General features: G+C 47.4%; 1 protein-coding gene across 3 annotated transcripts in view; it reads left to right on the forward strand.

Moving 5' to 3' along the window:
• Positions 1–6,972: 6,972 nt before the first annotated feature.
• The window catches only part of Sag (S-antigen visual arrestin), a 39,446-nt gene continuing 25,636 nt past the window's right edge, over positions 6,973–20,782 (forward strand). For 2 of the 3 annotated variants that reach the window (XM_037210071.1, XM_037210072.1), the window contains exons 1-3: positions 15,574–15,628; positions 16,922–17,115; positions 20,018–20,077. In XM_037210071.1, the coding sequence (XP_037065966.1) occupies positions 15,622–15,628; positions 16,922–17,115; positions 20,018–20,077 (261 nt within the window). In that variant the 5' untranslated portion in view covers positions 15,574–15,621. Of the gene's footprint in view, positions 7,039–12,241; positions 12,303–15,203; positions 15,249–15,573; positions 15,629–16,921; positions 17,116–20,017; positions 20,078–20,782 lie in introns of those variants that run through there. The other variant, XM_028876286.2, reaches the window with a different exon arrangement.

Here is a 20,782-nt window from a genome sequence, read left to right on the forward strand (position 1 = left end):
TGGCTCACAACTATCTGTAATGAGATGTGGTGCCCTCTTCTGGCCTGCAGTCATACATGCTATATACATAAAAATAAAATAAAATAAAATAAAATAAAATAAAATAAAATAAAATAAAATAAAATAAAATAATAAAATAAAATAAAATAAAATAATAAAATAAAAATAAAAATAAAAATTAAAAAAAAGACATTTCCACATAGAAGTGTGTAGCTAGAGTTTTCCTGCCTTGCAGGACAAATCTCTGTCACCCACCAGTCCCACAGCCGCTCAGACCCAATCAAGTAAACACAGAGACTTGTATTGCTTACAAACTGTATGGCCGTGGCAGGCTTCTTGCTAACTGTTCTTATAACTTAAATTAATCCATTTCCATAAATCTATACCTTGCCATGTGGCTGGTGGCTTACCGGTGTCTTCACATGCTGCTGGTCATGGCGGTGGCAGCAGTGTCTCTCTGCTTCAGCCTTCTGCTTCCCAGCATTCTCCTCTCTCCTTGTCCTACCTACTTCCTGCCTGGCCACTGGCCAATTGGTGTTTTATTTATTGACCAATCAGAGCAATTTGACATACAGACCATCCCACAGCAGAAGTGTGTAGAGGTTTCTCTAGTGTGTATGAACCCAAAGCTTCTAGTTGGATCCCCAGTGAACACACACGCACATGCTTGCATGTATGTATGCATACACACAAAGTTATGGCAGGCCAGTGACTAAGATATGCCCAACTATACCCTTCCTGTGGGCTGGCACCCATGAAGCAATGGGAGGATGCAGGATTCCATGAGCAAACAACTGCAGCCAGGCAGGGCTAGAGAGTTTGTGGAGCTTTTTGATTTTTGTATTTTTAGCTTTTAATTATCCATTACTGTATGTAGATGTGATGTGTATATGTGGGTTTGCATACGTGGCAGCTTGTTTGGAGGTCCGAGGACAACTTTGTGTAGTCAGCTCTCTCCCCATTTCCATGTGGATTCCGGGGATTGAACTCATGTCATTAGGATTTTGTGGCAAGTATCTTTGCCCACTGAACCATCTTGCTGGCTCTAGTCTTGGAGTGGAGTTACATGAGGGGAAGGTAGTCTCACTATGTAGATCACACTGGCTTTGAACTTGTGGAAATCTTTCTATCAGCCTCTCAAGTGCTAGGATTACAGGCATGCATCATCATGTCTGGCATTTTTTAATTATTATTAATTAAATTTATTCATTTATTTTACATCCTGATGGAAGTTTCCCCTTTCTCTTCCTCCTATTACCTTCCCCATCTCCCCACTTCACCCACGTGCAAATCCACTTCTCTGTTTTGTATATGAAAAAAAACTTAGATTTTTAAAAATTTGCATTGTTAGAGTGTTTTGCCTGCATGTATGTACGTGCATGCCTGGTGCCTGCAGACATCAGAAGAGAGGAGCAGCTCCTGCAACTGCAGGTTTAGATGGCTTCGAGCAGCCTTGTGAGTGTTGGAAGCCAACCTAGTCCTCTGCAAGAGCAAGTGCTCTTAACCACTGACACTTCTCTCCAGCCCGTCTTTGTATTTTAAAGGGAGACTTTAAGAGTATCCTGAGGGGCTGGAGGGATGGCTCAGTGGTTAAGAGCACTGGCTGTCTTCCAGAGGACCTGGGTTCAATTCCTAGCACCTACATGGCAGTTCACAACTGTCTGTAATGCCAAGATCTGACACCCTCACACCAATGCACATAAAATAAAAATAAATTTTAAAAAGGAATTTCCTGGATTCATAGCCCATTTTTTGGTTGTTGTTGCTGTTGGTTGGTTGGTTGTTTTGTTTTTGAGACAGAGTCTCACTATGTAGCCCTGGCTGGCCTGGAACTTACTATGTAGACCAGGCTGCCTCAGAGATCTGCCTGTCTCTGCCTTTTGAACACTGGGATTAAAGGCATGTGCCACCATGCTCGACTTGTAACCTATTTTAATGCTTATCTTTATTTTGTTGTTTTTTTTTCTTTTTTTAAATGTGTCAGAATGTTTTGTGTGCATGTTTGTGTACATATGTACCATGTCCATGCCTGGTGCTGGTAGAGATGAGAAGAAAGTGTCAGGTCCCCTGAAATGAGTTACAGGGGGACTGTGAACCACAATGTGGGTGCGTGGAACTGAACCCAAGTCATCTGCAAGAGCAGCCAGTGCTCTTAACTGCTGAGCCATCTCTCTAGCCCCCCCCCCTTTTTGGGTTTTTGATAAGGGTCTCTGCCTATCCCCCCATGTGCCAAAGAACTCATGTGGAGATCAGAGCACAGATTTGGGGGCAGATTCTCCCCCTCCCACATGGGATCCAGGGATTGAACTCAGGTCATCATCAGGTTTGCATAACAAGCAACTCTACCCACTGAGCATCTGCCAGCCTCTGTTCTGGCACTGTCCCAACCACATTCACATTTCCCCAATTCATCCAGAATGTTCTGTGCACCTCACTTATCCAGCTGACTATCCAGTCTGGGATCACACACATGGGTGTTGAGTCCTTAACTTTGTTATAATTTAACACATCCTCCTTTTTGGCCAGAAGTAGGCTCTAAAGACTTGATGAATTCAAGCTAATCCAAAGGGATACCTCCCATGCAGTTGGGACAGAGATCCATATGCATCACCTTGTCCTAGAAGAACCTCATCCCTACATCACCTTGTCCTAGAGGGACCTCATCCCTACATCACCTTGTCCTAGAGGGACCTCATCCCTACATCACCTTGTCCTAGAGGGGCCTCATCCCTACATCACCTTGTCCTAGAAGAACCTCATCCCTATATCACCTTGTCCTAGAAGAACCTCATCCCTACATCGCCTTGTCCTAGAGGGACCTCATCCCTACATCACCTTGTCCTAGAGGGACCTCATCCCTACATCGCCTTGCTGCTTAGTGGCTTAAAGGCCAATGACTAGTCCTAAAGTTTCAAGATGGAAGTTTTACTGTCATTCAGGTATGGTGAGCCAGAAGATCAGGAAATAACTTTACCATAATGAAATTTGTCACTCATAGTTCCCCAGGGGAGGGGGCATGCCATGCCACCCAGAACCACACTGAGAAATGCTAGGGTTGACCAGGGAGTAAGAGGAAACCATGGCAATAATCTTGCTGTTTCCATGGAAATGAGAGAAAGACAGGCCATGCAGGATCTGAAGAGCAGGGGATGTATCTAGCTGGGATTAGGCAGACTGGGGCCTGGAGTATAACATACTTGATAAAAGGGCTAGGGTCTGAGGAAAATATGAAGGTGTAGGACTGTACTACTAGCACTCCAGAAGGTGAGGCAGGAAGATCATGAGTTCAAGGACAGCCCAAGTTAGATGCGAGACCCTGTGTCAGAAAAAACGAAACCAAAGGCAGCAGATTGGGAGTATGGGTCTAGGTTAGGAGCACTAGGAAGCCCGGATTTTTACTGTCTGTGGGAGAAGAGCAATCTCTCTAGGGCCTTTAGTGTTCCAGCTACAGAAACTAGTCAGGTTTAGTGGCACAACACCTAGAATCCCAGCACTTGGGAGGCTAGTGCAGGAGGATTGCCATGAGTTCCAGGCCAGAAAACAAACAAACAAACGAAACAAACCTGAAAGGCGAGGATTAATGCAACTGCATTTTGCTGGGTAATGTTTTATCATCCTTTTACATTTGTTAGCTGGCATTTCTGTTTAAAAAACAACAAAACGTCAGGACTAAAGAGAGAGCTCGGTGATCAGGAACACTGACTGCTCTTGCAGAGGATCTGGGTTTGATTCCCAACATTCATGTGGAGGCTCACGACTGTAACTCTGCTTCTAAGGGATCCTGTACCCTTTTCTGGTCTTGCAAGTACTACATACATGTGATACACAGACATGCACTACAGCACACACATATACATAAAAAAAATTTAAAGACAATGTTGGGGTTTGAGACATGGCTTAGTGGTTAGGAGCACTCACTGCTCTTAGAAAGGACCTGTGTTCAGTTCCCAGCACCCACATGGAGGTTCACAACCATCTGTAATTCCAGCCCCCAGGTATGTAAGCATGACCTGATCTCAAAGTAAATAATACAAATGAAGTCCGGTTTTTCCCTTGGGAATTAAAAGCTTGGGCAGTGACGGACGTGTGAAAATACTAGCAAATCCATCACCATGGTAACTACTTCACTAAATCATGAGCTGTTACTACTGCAGTCCAGGTTCTTGACTTGCTAAGTGTTTGGAGTCCCAAGTACTCCTTTGGTTGTGTGTGTTGAGGACTGAGGATCAGGAGCAGGAGGAGCAGAAGCAACAAGCAGGAAGGGAAAAAGTGGGTTTACAGAAATCAAGGGAGGGCAGCAGACCCGACAGTGGCTGGTGGGCAGGGTGCTGAGAAATAAGGCCAGAACCTGGCAGGTATTATCCAGGAGGGACTGAAAGCCACCAGGTTGGGGCACAGAGAGTGACACCCTAGGTATCACAAGAAGTCTTCTGTTGCTACTGCTTTATTTCTAGAGTGAATACCACTATATAGGTGAGTTAGGGGCCATAGCATTCCAGACTTTCACTCCCTGAGGGTTTTGGGGAGTATGGATTACTCCCCTCAAAGTGAGGGAAGCACAATGTCAGGGGCACTCTGCCTTACAGGTCCAGAGACGTAATAAAGAAGAGTCACACTCCGGGCGGTGGTGGCGCAGCCTTTAATCCCAACACTCGGGAGGCAGAGCCAGGAGGATCTCTGTGAGTTCGAGGCCAGCCTGAGCTACAGAGTGAGTTCCAGGAAAGGCACAAAGCTACACAGAGAAACCCTGTCTCAAAAAACCAAAAAATAAATTAAAAAAAAAAAGTCACTAGTAAAGGTGAATGGCAACTGGTCTGATCCTGGTGGCTGGAAGGACTTCCTTGAGGAAATGACATCTGGTCAAACTTGGAAGGACCCATGTCTACATGCAAGAGAGACAGGACCTCCCCAGCAGGGGAACTGATGGGTCAGGGCTAAGAAGGGCTGAGCTGGGTGTGGAGAAGGGCCTAGAAAGTAGAGATGGATGTCCATCAGATGTAGACTCATAACTGCCCAGGGAAGCCCAGGTGGTGCATGGACCCATACTGGGCATGTAAAGATGTAGGAAGATAGAGAGCCCAATAGGACTCTTGGTGTTGAGTGAAGAAGAGGGACACCTGCAGCTCAGCCCTCGAGTGACATTTCTCCTTGACCTTTTCCTTTGTATAATACCTTAATGCCTGCTGAGCCTAATCAGGTCTGTCACTTGAACATTCCCTTCCTGATGATGCTGAGGAGCGAAGGGATAAGCTATCTATTTCCAGAACCCAAAGAGGTTTAGGATTAAGAAAAAAGAGCGAGCTTTTAATTAGCTGTTCCTCCCACTGCACCTTCCCCAGGCCAGCTGGATAGCTCGTGCATCTTTGGGATCCTCTGAGAAGACTGAAGCTCCCAGCTAATGCTTAGAACTGCTGAAAGGGCCAATCTGCCATCTCACTAATCCAATCTCCTCCCTGCTCTTCAAATCTGATTTGGCTTTTAGACACTGAGACCTCAGTGCTGGGCATCCCTACAGATCCCTACAAATTCCCCCACGTGGCGGCTAGGGGCCTCACTCTTGCCCTGTGGGGTCATCTGGTGGGACCTCACCAGTTGCCTCAGAACAGGAGCTGGCTGTTCACCACTGAAAACACAGGGACCCTTTCCTGACCTCCTTGGTCATCCCAGCTGGTTGGTGACAAGTCACAAGGTAAGTGAGAGCCGAACCCAAGCATTCTCAGACACCAGGGTGGACACAGGCCAACAAGGACAGCATGCTTCTGCAAGGTGAAATGCTGGGGTTTGCTACCACAGGACTTTGCTTGGGAAAGAAACTTGGAGGGTCTTTAATCCTAGACCATGAGATGGCCCGACTATCTGTCAGACTGAGGAGAGGGAACAGATACGTTGGGTGAGGGAAAGGCCGTCTTGATGGAACTGTGGGGTTCTCCTATGCTCCTGACAGCTGCATTTGGGGAGCAGTTCTGTTCTGGTGTGTTTCAGAAACAATTTCTGTATGCTTACCACAAGGCACAAAAAAGCCAGGTATGGTGGTACACACCTCTAATCATGGCAGTAGGCAGGAGGATTGCCAGTTTGAAGCCAGCCTGGGCCACATAATGAAACAAGAGGAGTAGGAGGAAGAAGAAGAAAGGATCTAATTATGATAACATTGGTTTTGTTTGTTTGATACAGTCTTACTATGTAGCCCTGGCTGCCCTGGAACTCGCTATGTAGACCAGGCTGGCCTCAAACTCCCTACAACCTAGCTCTGTCTCTTGAGTGCCCATATAACAGGTAGGAGTCACCACACCTGGAGTGACAGCATTGTAGACGTAACCTGAAGAGTAGTACGTGACACCAACATTTAATCAGAAAAAGCAAAACTTCAGTAGAATCTAGTTGGTGAAGTTTACTGACGTGTTTGAAACTTACCAAGAAAAACAGAACACACCAAAATACACACCGGGCCAGGTGTGGTGGCGCAGGCCTTTAATCCAAGCGCTCTGGAGGCAGAGGCAGGTGGATCTCTGTGAGTTTGAGGCCAGCCTGGGCTACAGAGTGAGTTTCAAGCCAGCCAGGGCTATGTAGTGAGACCCCATTTCAAGAGTGGGGTCTGGTGCTGGAGAAATGGCTCAGAAGTTACAAGTCCTTGCTGCTCCTCCCGAAGACGTGAGTTTGGTTCCCAGCACCCAGGTCAGGAGGTTACAACTCCAGCTTTGAGGGATCTAACACCCTCTTCTAGCCTCCACAGGCATCTGTACACATGTGGCGCACATACAAATAAATGAAATATTTTTTTAAGCATACCCTACAGTGAAGTACAACCAATCAGCTGATTTGATCAAGCATGGATGCTGAAGCATCCATGGGGGGAATGTCCAAGGGAAGAAGACTCAGGAGTGGGCTTTACGTCCAGAGTGTCCTTAATTTTGTTTGGGATTGTGCTTTCCCAGCCCTCCAACCTGAGAGAGTTCCCAAGGGACGGACAACATGGCAGCCTGTGTGAAGACCAATAAGTCCCACGTCATCTTCAAGAAGGTCTCTCGGGACAAGTCGGTAAGTGGCACAGAAGAGTGACTTCATGGGATTACCGTAAGAACAACAGGAAGCAGACAGTTGTCAAGGGTAACCATGACCAGCATCCAACTACCAGGAGGCCTAGGGATGCTCTGTGTCCACGGGCTGGGCAATCAGTGAGAGAGGACCAAGGACCCACCGATGGGTCCTGCATCCCACCATCCCTCAGTCCCGTTGTCCCCCACAACCTTGTTACTCTTCCTTGCTAACTTAAGGGAATGTATTACAGTGCAGGCCAATCTGAAAACACACTAAGGCTGGCGTATCTAGTAGCTACCTAATGGACAGTGCAGCTCTGCCTCCGTCTACCACCGGATTCCTCATGGTACCTCACAGAGCTTTTCCCTCATCCCTTCCTGCCTGCTCCTCTGTGGGCCGGAAGTGCCATCATTTTCATCAAGCACGTGGGTTCTTTGTGGTGATAGCTTTGGTACCCTACATCTTTTCATTCACCAACACTTATTCCCACTGTGTCTGTTCAGTCCCTTTCATCTCCACTTCCAACAGAAAAGGAACTGCTTTGTGCTAGTTTCCATGGTCACTTTCCCCCCAATACCTAACAGACATCCATTGTCTATGGCCATGCCTCCTTGAAATGCACCTGGTGTCTAAGCAGAAATCATTTGAACAAGAAATATATTTCCTCTTTCTCTCCCTCCCTCCCTCCCTCCCTCCCTCCCTCCCTCCCTCCCTCCTTGTCTGCCTCCCTCCCTCTCTCCTTCCCTCCTGTGGTACCAGGGAATTGTACTTGGGGCCTCATACATGCTAGGCCAGTACCCCACCACTGAACTATATATATATCCCCAGCTCTAATTTTATTTCTATTTTGAGACAGAATCTTATGGAGTTTCCCAGGCTGGTCTTGAACTTGGGCTCCTCCAGCCTTGACCTCCCGAGAAACTAGGATTCCAGGCATGTGCTGCCAGGCCCTGCTTAGTTTTTTGCTGATCCAAGGATCAGAGTGGAGGAGAATCTGTCAATTAATGTTTCATGTACTGGGGTTTTCAATGGCAACCTCTGTATGCCCCAGTCTTGGGGTACCTGGCCTCTGCAGCTATTTCTCTGTGATTCTTTCTTCTGTGATATCCCCAGGCTGGTGGTGAGCACCCCAGCTCACTTTGGTTCATGGTTTGAGGGTACAGCCCAACACAGTGAGCTGGCCTGGTGGCAGGAGCATGAGGTGGTTGGTCCTAAGGCAGGAAGCACAGAGAGATGAAGTCCAGGAAACCTTTCCCAGGAGCTCTCTAGACTTGCTTCCTGTATTCATCGGTTGGGTCTGCGCTGCCTGCCTACACTAAGCCAATCACAAGCCAAAGGAATTAGACTGTCAGAATTGGATCAGAGCAATCAAGAAACATTCTCAGAGCTGGAAGTGGCAGCACACACTTCTGATTTCAGCACTCACGAGGATCCCGAGTTCAAGGCCAGCAAGAGCTACACAGGAAGAACTTGTCAAAGAGAAAGGAAGGCATGCAAGCTGGCTAGCTGACTGGAGAGGTGGCTCAACAGTTAAGAGCACTTGTTGCTTTTGCAGAGGATCTGGGTTCAGTTCCCAGCACCCACCTGGTAACTAGCAACCATTCATAACTCAGGTTCTAGGGGATCAGTTGCCCTCTTCTGGCTTCTGCAGGCACCAGGCACATATACATACATACATACATACATACATACATACATACATGCAGGCAAAACATTCATACACATAAAAACAAAAAAAATGTTAAAGAAAAAGACAGGGTTGGAAGAGGGGAGAGAAGAGGGGGAAACCCCATTAGAGCTGGCCTCCTCTTAGCATGCTACCTAACGAGGATGGTGTGGATCTTGAGTGTGACTGGCTGCTTTAGCCAGGAAGAAGATGTGCTTAGTTGTAGGTGGGGTGCCAGAAGTCTGTTGGTTTCACACGGTAACCCTTCTCCTCCACCTGTTCCTGTCCTTGCCAAGCCTTTCCAGGGCAGTAGAAGGGTGGCCTTGTTCCCAACTGAGTTCAGAGTCACTCGCCCCTGGGTAAGACTCATGATGTACCACCGCTGGGGAACTTAGTCCCATTTAATCTGTGTTGGATCTATAGCCTTTCCCAGAATGAGAACAGGTCTTAGCTTGGCTTGATAGCACACACCTTTAATCCCTGTACTCAGGAGGCAGAGGCAAGTGAATCTCTCTAAGTTTGAGGCTAGCCTGGTCTGCATAGCAAGTTCCAGGACAGCCAGGGCTACATAGTTAAACCCTGTCTCAAAAATAAAAAATGTCTTAGCACCCTGCCTCTTATCACAATGACTATCAACAGCTCCCCTTGGCCTCCAGCTCCAGGTCTCTCTCTTCCAGCCAAAGCTTGGGAGAAGAAAATGCTCCCCCATCTCCTCACCTTCATGCTCCCAGAGACTCTTCAACCCTCTCTTTTCCCAACCATGAAGAGGCTGCATGCCTGGCTTTCCTTGCTAATCCTCTTTCTTCCTCTTAGCTTCCAGCGGGGCCCAGAGCTCAGTGTCTGTAGAAAACAGGGCCAATCTCATCTTCCAGAGTTGTTTTGAATTTGAAATGACCAGTGTCTAGAGTCTTCCTGGGCTCCTCAGGCCTGAGCCCTAAAGACCTTGCCTCACTCAGCCTTCATCCTTACTCTGTGGCCACCTGCTGCAAAGGAGGCCATTGCATTCTCTTCACTTGGGCATCTTGCCATCTCTTTTGCCCAGAGAGCCACTCCTGCCTGTTGTCCAGCCACCTGCCTGTGCTGTCTGCTCAGGCAGAGCCTCCTTCAAAGGCAGAGCTTCCCCTCTCCTTCCTGACCACACCCTTTGTCTGCCTCTTCCCCACCACTTACCTCAAACCTAACATAACAACCTAGAGAGGTTTTATCGCCGTAGACCAGTGATATGATGAGGCCTCCACAGTCCTGAAGCCAGATGGGGCATGTGCTGGGATGGGGTAGCAGGTCTTGAGCATTCCTGTGGCACCATAGGCTGAAAGGTGTTAGGCATGATGACCGGTGCCCCTAACTTCAGCACTTTGAGAGCTGAGGCAGGAGGTTTGAAGTCAGCCTGGGCTACACTGTGTGTTCTAGGAGAGCTTGTACTACAGAATGAGAAACACTATCTCAAAGTAAGGCAGGAGCAGCCAGAGTATGCTGAGCTGAAGGAGACTTGTAGTGCCCGATTGTTCTCTTGAAGCATGGGTAGGGCCTTCCTCAGCTAGAGATGTGGCTGAAGGGCCTTCCTTGCTGTGCAGGCAGCAGGAACAGATGGGTTCATCAGAGCTGCCATGGCCAAGGCCAAGGTGAGGGCAGAGGGGCCTGGAGCCCAGAGGTAAGGCTCCTGTTGGCCACTTTCAAGGAACTGGATGCTATTCCACAGGAGGGAGGAAGCAGGCACGTCCATGAATTAGGAGGTGTCCACATGCTAGGGGTCCTGCAAGAGCAGAGATAGGCTGGATTTGAGGAAAGTTTGTGTCCCTGGGTAAAACTCAAGGTCTACTACCACTGGGGAACCTTAGTCCCCTCTGGTCTGGACTGGGCCTGTAGCACTGGGCGCAGGGCTTCCCTGGGCTGAGGGGATGGGGTATCCAGCAGGTTTCAGAACCCAGAAGCCAACAGGCCACCTTCTGGGAACTATGACCGTGTTTAGAGGAACGTGCCAGCCACGGGCCAGGCAGGAAAGGCGGGTGTGTGTGTGTGTGTGTGTGTGTGTGTGTGTGTGTGTGTGTGTGTGTGCAAACACCAGCTCCCCCTTCTCTCTCCCTCTACTTTTGGGTCCATCCTACATGGAAAACAGAGGGCCAGGGAGTTCACTGGGTGAGCCAGCTGGGCTAGCCTCGGAGTGGAACTCTGGTCTAGAGGGTGAAGCTTGGCGCCTGCTGCTGCACACTTCGCAATGTCCCTGCGTCCCATACCCAGATCCCACCCTTCCCAGGCTGCTGAGACCTGCAGAAACACCGTGCACAGATTTACAAGGTTTCTCATGGGATCTTCGCTGTTAATAGGGATCTAGAGGCATTTGCTTGATACAACCTCCACCATCAGCCATGCAAATGGACCCACCCTGGGGACAAATGATACGTTGTGGAGGATTTGAGTATAAGACGTTAATTTAATGTCAAAAATCACTTGGATTGTTTGCAGAAATAAAAAATGTGTTCTTCAGAGGCCTAGAGAAACAGAGGGCTAGCCAGGGCACAGGGTTTTGCTCATTGGTGTACTTAGCAAGCACTGATTGAATCCCTCTATGTACAATCATAGGCTGTAATAAATACTGAGAAGGCTGAAAGGGGCATAGAACACTCTAGATCATCAGTTCTCAACCTGTGGGTTGCGACCCTTTGAGAGAAGTTTAACGACTCTTTCACAGGGGTCGCCTAAGACCATTGGAAAACATATTTGCATTCCAATTCATAACAGTAACATAATTACAGTTATGAAGTAGCAACGAAAATAATTTTATGGTTAGGGGTCACCACAACATGAGAAACTCTATTAAAGGGTCATAGCATTAGGAAGGTTGAGAACCACTGTTCTAGATCCTCTCCTCAAGGACTTTGTGGTCCTTTGGTAGAGCAGTGAGCAGCAGGGAAGCAGCTTCACAGAATAATAGGTGAGAAGACTGGCTACCAAGAGCAGGGATGGTATCCCCACCAACTCAGCTCCACCACCTCCTTCCTGAGCGAGTGGTTACTGGTTACCTGTGCAGAGCTCACCCGATGGGATTTCAGGCTCCTCTGGAATTCCTAATTCTTTGGCTAGTCCAGAAAGTCTCTGAACAAGAAGACAGGGCCTTTCAGCCCACAGCTAGACATAGAAAGCTGGCTGTGTCCATAGGCATAACCTTCCATGAATGTATGGGTTGATATAGACCTGGGCTTGATGGGAAGGACAGAACAGAGTGGAAAGGATTCCCGCCATCCACGTGCAGAAGGAATTCCTGGGAGCTGATACAGGGCTGGAAGAAGGTACCCTGTACTTGAAATGAACCATCTTCGCCCACAGCCCGGAGAGAAGGAAGCCACAGATCAGTTGTGGAACCAAGTGTCTCCTCCTTTGAAGACTAATGGAAAGGGCTGAGGCTCCAGGGTAGAGGGCTTGCCTTGCATGTGTGTGGCCCTGGGTTCGAGGCTCAGCACTGAATAAGAGGAAGAGGAAAACACTACTGGGAAGCTTGGGATTGTTGGTGTCTAAGTGAATGCCTTGTTCTTCCCACAGGTGACTATTTACCTGGGGAAGAGAGACTATGTTGACCACGTCAGCCAAGTAGAGCCTGTAGGTAAGTTGAATTTGGAGGAAAATTTAATGCTAGTTTTTCGTTAGTCATCAGACAATGACTAGTTTTTCATTAAAAAAAAAAAAAAAAAAAAAAAAAAAAAGGATTTCCAGCCAGGCTTGGTGATGCAGCAGCACAGGGGCCCACGCCTTTAATCTCAGCATTTGGGAGGCAGAGGCAGGTGGATGTCTATGAAGTCAAAGCCAGCCTGGGCTGCATGATGAGTTTCTGGACAGCCAGGGCTACATAGAAAGACCGTGTCTCAAAAACACAAACAAACAAAAAGATGGATCTCAGGTTGGAGAGATGGCTCAGAGGTTAAGAGCATTGGCTGCTCTTGCAGAGGTCCTGAGTTCAGTTCCCAGCACCCACACGGCAGCTCACAATCATGTGTAACTCCATCTCCAGAACATGTGACGCCCCCTTCTTGCCTCTGTGCATAGTACATGTATATGATATACATAAATGCATACATACATACATACATACATATAGGCAAACACCTCTCTCTCTCTATATATATATATATATATATAAACACACACACACATATATATTTAAAACAAATATTTAAAAAAAATCAATCTCACAAATAATCTAACCAAAGAGATACAAATGAAAATGACATCAAGTGGCTCCTGGTTGACCAGAAACAGTTTATTTTTACAGTTATTTATTTATTTGGGGGGAGGGCATATGTGCAGAGGTCAAAGGACAATGTGGTATAGTCAATTCTCTTGCACCTGTGTGCGGTTTCACGGATCGAACTCAGGTTGCCAGGACTGTGCAGGAAGCACCTTTACCCACTAAGCCATCTTGCTGGCCCCTCAAATAAAAAAAAAAAAAATAAAGGGCTGGTTTGTAGCTCAGCACTTGCCTAGTGCAAGGCCCTGGGCTCAATCTTTAGTACTACAGGAAAACATTCATCTCTCTGCTTCCTGACTGGGCATGCAATGTGGCCAGCTGCCCCAAGCTCCTGCCTCCATATTTCCCCCATCGTGATAGACTGTACCCTCAAACTGATGCAAAGGAAACATATAAAGACTCAAAGGAGGCTTTGAGCAAGAGAAGATGTCTGAAGTAAATGGGTTGGAGAAGCCAGAGACAACAGGAATTGTCCTAATCCTGAAACTTTAAATGCACTGGACCTAAGGGAGGAAGTAGCCAAAACCCACCGCCAATCGCTTCGATATGTGTTTCTGGGTGAATATGTGGCTGAACCGGCCATTTCTTATATCCCCAGAGCCACCTAGACTCTAGGAAACACCTAGGAATCCAACTATCTGTTAAAAAAACTGTTCCTATATGTGATTTCCCTGACACAATATTAATATATTTCAATTTTTTCAAATGCAGAAAGAAAGATGGCCAAGAACAGGCAGTGGCAGTGCCAGTCATGAGGATGCCAAGGGACTGGCCCCAGACACTGCTGCTGGGGGTGCAGTGTCCCAGCCACTAGGAAGGCAGCTGGGCAGCTTCTTTAGGAACCGAATGTACACTTGCCATAGAACCCGACAGTGGCACTCCTGGGTATCTGTTGAGAAGGCAAAACCATGCATACAAAACCTGGCTGGACATAGTTGTTCACAGAAGCTCCATAGTGAAAGGAACGAAAATCTCTCTTCAGTAGATGAATAAGGCTAAACAAACTGTGGTATATCCATACCATGGACTACTATTCAATCATAAAAAAGAATAAGCAGCTAGTTGTTATGGTGTACGTGGTTTCCCAGCACTTGGGAAACTGAGGTAGGAGGATTGAGAATCTGAGGTCGGCCTGGGCTGTATAGGAGAGACACTTTATCAAAAGAAAATATAAATAAAAAGGAAGGAAGGAAGGAAGGAAGGAAGGAAGGAAGGAAGGAAGGAAGGAAGGAAGGGAGATGGATGTAAGAAGTGTGACCTATTGATAACTTCAAGATCTCTAAGGCATTATGCTGGGTAACAAGAGCAATCTCAAAGGGGCGTGGACTTCATGGTTCCCCTTACGTAACATTCTCAAGATGACAAGATTCTGCAGACGGTGCTTGCCAGGGGCTGAGGATGGTGGGAGCAGGCATGGGTGACATGAGGGAGTCCAAAGGACAGTTCTAAATGTCGACTGTGGTGGTTGTCACATGGGTCACCTGTGATAAGGTAGCACAGACCTGTGCACAGCCATGGTGTGCTTGTCCATGTCCCACTTAACACTTTCTGTAAGCTGTAAGCTCAGGAGGCAACAGGACAGAGGGCCCCGAGCCCTCTCTACGGGCTCTGCAACTTCGTCTGACTTGATAAGCATTTACTGTCTATCAAACATTTGAAAGAAGTATGGCAGAACCTGGCAGTTTTAAGCACTGAAAATAAACACTCCCCCAGTGGGTAAGGATTCTTGCTGCCAAGATTCACAATCTGAATTTGAACCCCAGAGCCACATTTTAAAAATTACTATTCTTATTCTTGTATATAAAAGTGTATGGGCCTGCCTGTATGTATGTGCATCATATGCACGCAGGAGCCCTTGGAGGACAGAAGAGGCATTGGCCCCTCTGAAACTGGGGTTACAGACAGTTCTGTGTTGCCATCTGGGTGCTGGGGACCAAACCCAGGTCCTGTGCAAGAGCAGCAAGTGCTCATAACTGCTGAACCGTCTCTCCAACCCCTAATAACAAAACTACTATTCTTAAAAACAATAAAAAGCAAGCTGCTTTGGTGAATCAGGCCTGGAGGCAGGAGGATTACTTGTTTATGGTCATCCTTAGCTACGTACATAGCAAATCCAAGGCTAGCCTGGGCTACATGAGACCCAGTCTCAACCACCCACCTCCAAAATAAAAACAGAAGACACTATATTATATATAGCTTTAAAGCCAGATGTCTGATTTTCTTGATCTCACTCTCTGGGTTTTCTCTCCTTTGGTTTAGATGGTGTTGTATTGGTGGATCCCGAGCTTGTGAAGGGGAAGAAAGGTGAGCTGAACCCCTGGCTCCTCCTCACTGCCGTCCTTCTGGCAGTGAAGGTTATCTCTGGGGAGAGTAGTAGGCTTTCATGTGGGAAACCATGCCTATTGAGAGGCAAGGGAATAAAACCCGGAGTTTATTTTTCTGCGTCCTTGCAAAGTTCTGTGCCACAGCATCACGGTGCCCTTGAGATCTCTGGCAGCTGGGATGCGTGCGGCAAGCCATTGGTTGCTAATGACAGTTGCAAAAACTGAATTAGAACAGATTCGAGCTGTGCTTATGATAGTGTCGCTGACTCAGTTCCATTCTAAATATGCCTCTGGAGTGGTTGCTACTGGCAACCACAAGGCATTGTTCTAAACCTTGGCTGTACCGCTAGACTATGTCAGGTGTGGGCTGGCAACAGTGTGGGGAGCGAGAGGGGGCAAGGCAGGAATGGCCGGAAATGGTTCTCCTGCTGCCTCACCTTCCTGGGTGCTCTGCGGCTCCCTGGTTTGAACCCAGTCAGCCCCTGCCCTTTACCACACAGGGATTCAGTTATCAGGGGCAACCACAGCCTGGAGGGTGCAAGCAGAAATCCAGGCCTGCTGTGGGCACCTTTCTCAAGCACTCACCTCAAAGGAAGGATGCACGAGTGCTTGGTGGTTCGTCTGAGTCAGTGGTTGAGAGAGAGCTGGCCTCCGAACGGAACAGAGGAAATTCTCAGGCAGAACTAGAGGACTTGAGGCGCCGCTTTGACAAGCCTTGCGATGAAGAGCCACGCACTTCCTGTCTTCAAAAAACTTGACGGGAACTTTCATACGCTGGGCACAGGCTGTCTTTAATCAGAGAGAATTTTGGGAAGTGGTGGTTTAGAGAATGCTTTTAATGTGCTTCTGCGCAATGTACGAAGACACTGTCCGGTTTGATTTTGTCTCCCTGCCTGGCCCAGGCCTTTGGTTGTTCCCTCGGCCTCCACGTGGCTCCCGCACGCGTCCTTTTTGCTTCCAGCACTGTTTGTCTGTCTGTCTCTCCAGACGCCCTGCCCTCCCTAACCCAAGCAAGCACAGTAGCACCATTTCAGACGTCCAGCTCCGGGTCCCCAAGCTGGTGGACCAGGCGGAGGGAGGGTGGGAGAGCGGACCCAGGAAGACCGGTGGACTGCACATGTTGTCTGTCTGCATGTTTTAAAACATTTATTACATTGTTACTTACGTAGTGTGTGTATGTAGTGTGTGTGATAGATGCAGAAACACTAAGGCCCTCTGTGGAGGTCAGAGGACAATTTGTGGAGAGTCGGTTCCCTCCTGCCGCCGTGTGGGTCCTGGAGATGATTGACTCCGGTTGTCAGGCTTGGCGGCAGACACCTTTACTCAATTAGCCGTCTTGCCAGCCCTGCCGACAGATTTCTACCATCCTAGCAAAAACAATGTGGTTGCCAGGGAGATGCCTCTCAATCCTGTGACAGCCCTGTTTAGGATAACGAACTCTAACCCTAGGAACATGCTGATTCTCTCAAAATGTGTCAGCCAGCTGCAGAGTATTAGTCTCTCGGCTCCCATTCCTTCCAGGCAGCAAAGCCTGGAACCGGGGCAGACGGTGTGGTGTGGTCACTCTGTTGCTGGCTCAGCCCAGTGGAAGTGGCTGGGGTAGACGGGCCAGCGCAATGGACCAGGTCTCACCTGTGTGCATCTTCTTTCCAGTGTATGTCACTCTGACTTGCGCCTTCCGCTATGGCCAGGAGGACATTGATGTGATTGGCCTGACCTTCCGCAGGGACCTGTACTTTTCTCGGGTCCAGGTATACCCTCCCGTCGGGGCCATGAGTGCCCCTACCCACCTCCAGGAGAGCCTGCTCAAGAAACTGGGAGACAACACGTACCCATTTCTGCTCACGGTGAGCTCTCTTTCCCCTGCTACTCCCCTGGCTCGCCTCCTTCATCCACAGTACCTTACAGTGGGAACGGGGCAAAGAGAAAGGGGCAGAGGGAGGATTTCACATATGTGGGCCTGTAAATTGCACCCTTGAAAGAAATTCTAGATTGCATGGTCTGTGATTGTCTGTTTTTAAGTCTTTGAAAATAGCCTCCCTGCCTCTGAAGGCACCATTTCAACCTGCCCTTTGGATATTTTCCTCCATCTGACTGCCTAATTAGATGAGCATGTGTTCTGTCTTCTCTCATTCAGCTATAAAAAGAAACGGGTAGCCATGACCCCCAGGTGGCCCCAGGGAGTTCTAAGCAAGCAAGAAGCCCCTATGGACAGGAGGTCTTGGTAGAGAAAGTATCTTTCTTTACTCTTTTGCCTCCACCCTGCTTCCCCACATGGTGCTGGGAACTGAGTCAGGGCCTTGGTCTGTCCCCTCACCTCTCCTGAGGCCCATGTATTGCCCAGTGAAACCTAAGTCCGGGCAAGAGCTGGCGTGGGGAAGTGACTGCGGCCCTTTCTGTTTGCATGGTTACTATCTTATTGACATATGCTCCTCCTCCACATAAGTGCTGTGGTTCAGCCTTAAAAAGTCATGAAGCTGCCCAAGTCAGAACATGGATGGACCCCCAAAACATGGTGCCACATAAGAGAAGCCAGACACAAAAGGAAAAACAGGATCATACAGTCCTACCTCCTTGATGTGATGGGCATAGCTCATTCATTTAGACAGAAAGTAGGAGAGCAGGGTCTACTCCCGTGTGGAGAGGACAGGGATTCCAGGCTCCATGGATAGAACTTCTCTTTGGGTCAATGGAAAAGGCTCTGGAGACAAATGGTAGTGACTATTGTGGAGTAGTGTGAACAGAATTAATCACAATGAAACACATTGAAATGAGCTAAAATGGTAAAATTTTATGATATCCTATGTTACCACAATTGTTAATATAAAATTCTTTTTTAAAAAGATTATTTAGCCAAGCGTGGTGGTTCACGCCTTTAATCCCAGCATTTGGGAAGAGGAGACAGGCGGATCTCTGAATTTAAGGTCAGCCTGGTCTACAGAGCATATTCCAGAACCTCCAGGACTATGCAGAGAAACCCTGTCTTGAAAAATCAAACAAACAAAAAAACAACAAAATTTTTTAGTCCTGGGTGCTCCTATGCACCTGTGCTGAGAACTGAAGTGATATAACTTTTTTGGTGACTTATCAATGCATATCAAAAACCATTAGAGGCCAGGTATGTTGGTATATGCCTTTAATCCCAGTACTCAGGAGGCAGAGACAGGAGGATTTCTGTAAGTTCAAGGCCAGCCTGGTCTACGTAATGAGTTCCAGGTCAACCAGAGCTACACAGAGACACCCTGTCTCAAAAACACAAAAACCTTAGACCAGATGTAGTGGCATATATCTTTAATATCAGCACTTGGGAGGTAGAGGCAGGCGGATTGCTGAGTTTAAGGCAGTTTGGTCTACACAGTGAGTTCTACACAAGATAGCCAGGGTACACAGAGAAATCCTGTCTCAACTCTCACCCCAAAGAAATAAAAAAAATTTTTTTTTTAATCTTTAGAAATGGGAATTTTTTTTGAGACAGGTTCTCCAGGCTGTCCTGGAGCTCACTGTGTAGACCAGGCTGCCCTCAAACTCAGATCCTCTTGCCTCTGCCTCCCAAGTGCATGAACCAGCATGCCTGGCTAGCAATGAGATGAGATCTTTAGGTGCTGGAGCACTTGTCTAGCATGCACTAATTTGGTTTTTGAATTTGGTCCCCTGTACAGAAAAACAAACAAACAAACAAAAACAAGCAACAGCCAAAGGCTGGAGAGATGGCTCAGCGGTTAGCTGTTCTTGCAGAGGACCAGGGGTCGGTGTTCAGTATCTGAATGGCAACTTACACCTATCTATAACTCCAGTTTCAGAGGTTCCATCACCCTCTTTAGGGCTCCATGAGTGTCAGGCACACATGTAGTACACATATATACATGCAGGCAAAACACTCATACACATAACATTTAGAAATTAATAAATCTTTTTAAAATGTGGTTTTTCAGCCATGAATAATGGCATACAACTGGAATCTCAGCAATATGGAAGCAGAGGCAGAAGGATTGAAAGTTCAAGGCCAGCATAGACTAAATAGAGAAAGACCCTGTGTCTCCCTCACTCCAAACAATAAAATATGATTCTAGTCTGATAGTTCCCTTTCTGTCAATGTAACACAGAACTAATTGGCTAACACTGGACTCAAGGGTTTGAAGATGTATATTTATTGTGGCATTGTTTTATTTTGTTTGTTGTTTGTTTTGATTTTTCAAGACAGGGTTTCTCTGTGTAAACAGCTCTGGCTGTCCTAGAACTCACTCTGTAGACCAGGCTGGCCTCAAACTCACAGAGATCCGCCTGCTTCTGTCTCCTGAGTGCTGGGATTACAGGCATGTGGCACCACCACCCTGCTTGTGGTAATTTTTATAACGGCAAAAAAAAAAAAAAAAATTAAATAGCATGTAAGTGTCCAACAAAGACGAATGGCTACATGAAGTGTGCACTGTGGCAGCTCTAAGCACTGTGGAGAGAAATTGTAATTCATGGTGTGTAAAAATGGTTAGAAAGATGTCTGAGTAGGATAAGGGCTAGTGAGGTTAGTGAACTAGATAATGAGACACATTTGGTCCCAGTGAACATGTGCCCTGTGTAGAACCTCATTTGTGTGTTTCTATGCATGCTGGAGATTTTTGGAACTAAATCAGTGTCCTGGGTATTAGGAGAGCGGGAGAATTCTGTCTTTTTGTGTCATCTTGCATGATGGTTTTATACTGCATGTCGAATAGCCCCTCTGAATGAAATGGTTTTGTATTTGTGTCTTTCCAGTTTCCTGACTACCTACCCTGTTCGGTGATGTTGCAGCCAGCTCCACAAGATGTAGGGAAGGTGAGTTAAAGGAAAAATGCCACAGGCCCCTCCTCCTTCAATAGGCTTTTGATGGTTTGTTTTTGAGTCAGGGTCTCATGTAACTGAGACTGACCTTGGACTCCTGATCTTCCTGCTGCCACCCTACCATGTGCTGGGATGATGGTCATGAGCCACCATGCCAAGTTTTTAGCAGACCTTTAAAGTAGCTTTTTTATCATGGAATATTTCAAGTATATGCAAAGATAAAGAACCCATCTTACAGACTCTCCATGACCCTATCACTCATCTCCAGCAGTTATTAACCATGAGCATTCTTGTGAACAAGAGATCAGAAGCTCCCGGGTCTCACATGTTAACGGAAAGTCACAGGCAACAGCAAAATCCCTCAAGTGCAGGGTGGACTAGCCGGCCACAGGCACCCTGGGAAGCCTCAGGCTTGTGTGAGGGAGGGGCAACAGGTGACGTTGAAAGTCAAGAATCCTTGTACTAAGAAGAGGGGAAAGCTCGACTCTGCAGAGAGAGAGGCCCTGATCCTTGTGGTGGAGAGAACATGTTCAGGCTCTTTCCTGCTAAACGAGGGGAGAAGGGGTGGAGGGTGGGAGCTGAGGTCAGGGGAAAGCAGAGGAAAGCCAGGACTGGAGGACTTGGGTTTGAACCTGAGTGACATGGGAGCCACTGAATAGCAGGCCTTGAGTCAGGTGTACAAAGGGTCAAGAATGGATC

Source organism: Peromyscus leucopus, chromosome 13 (assembly GCF_004664715.2).
Source record: "Peromyscus leucopus breed LL Stock chromosome 13, UCI_PerLeu_2.1, whole genome shotgun sequence".
Taxonomy (NCBI): domain Eukaryota; kingdom Metazoa; phylum Chordata; class Mammalia; order Rodentia; family Cricetidae; genus Peromyscus; species Peromyscus leucopus.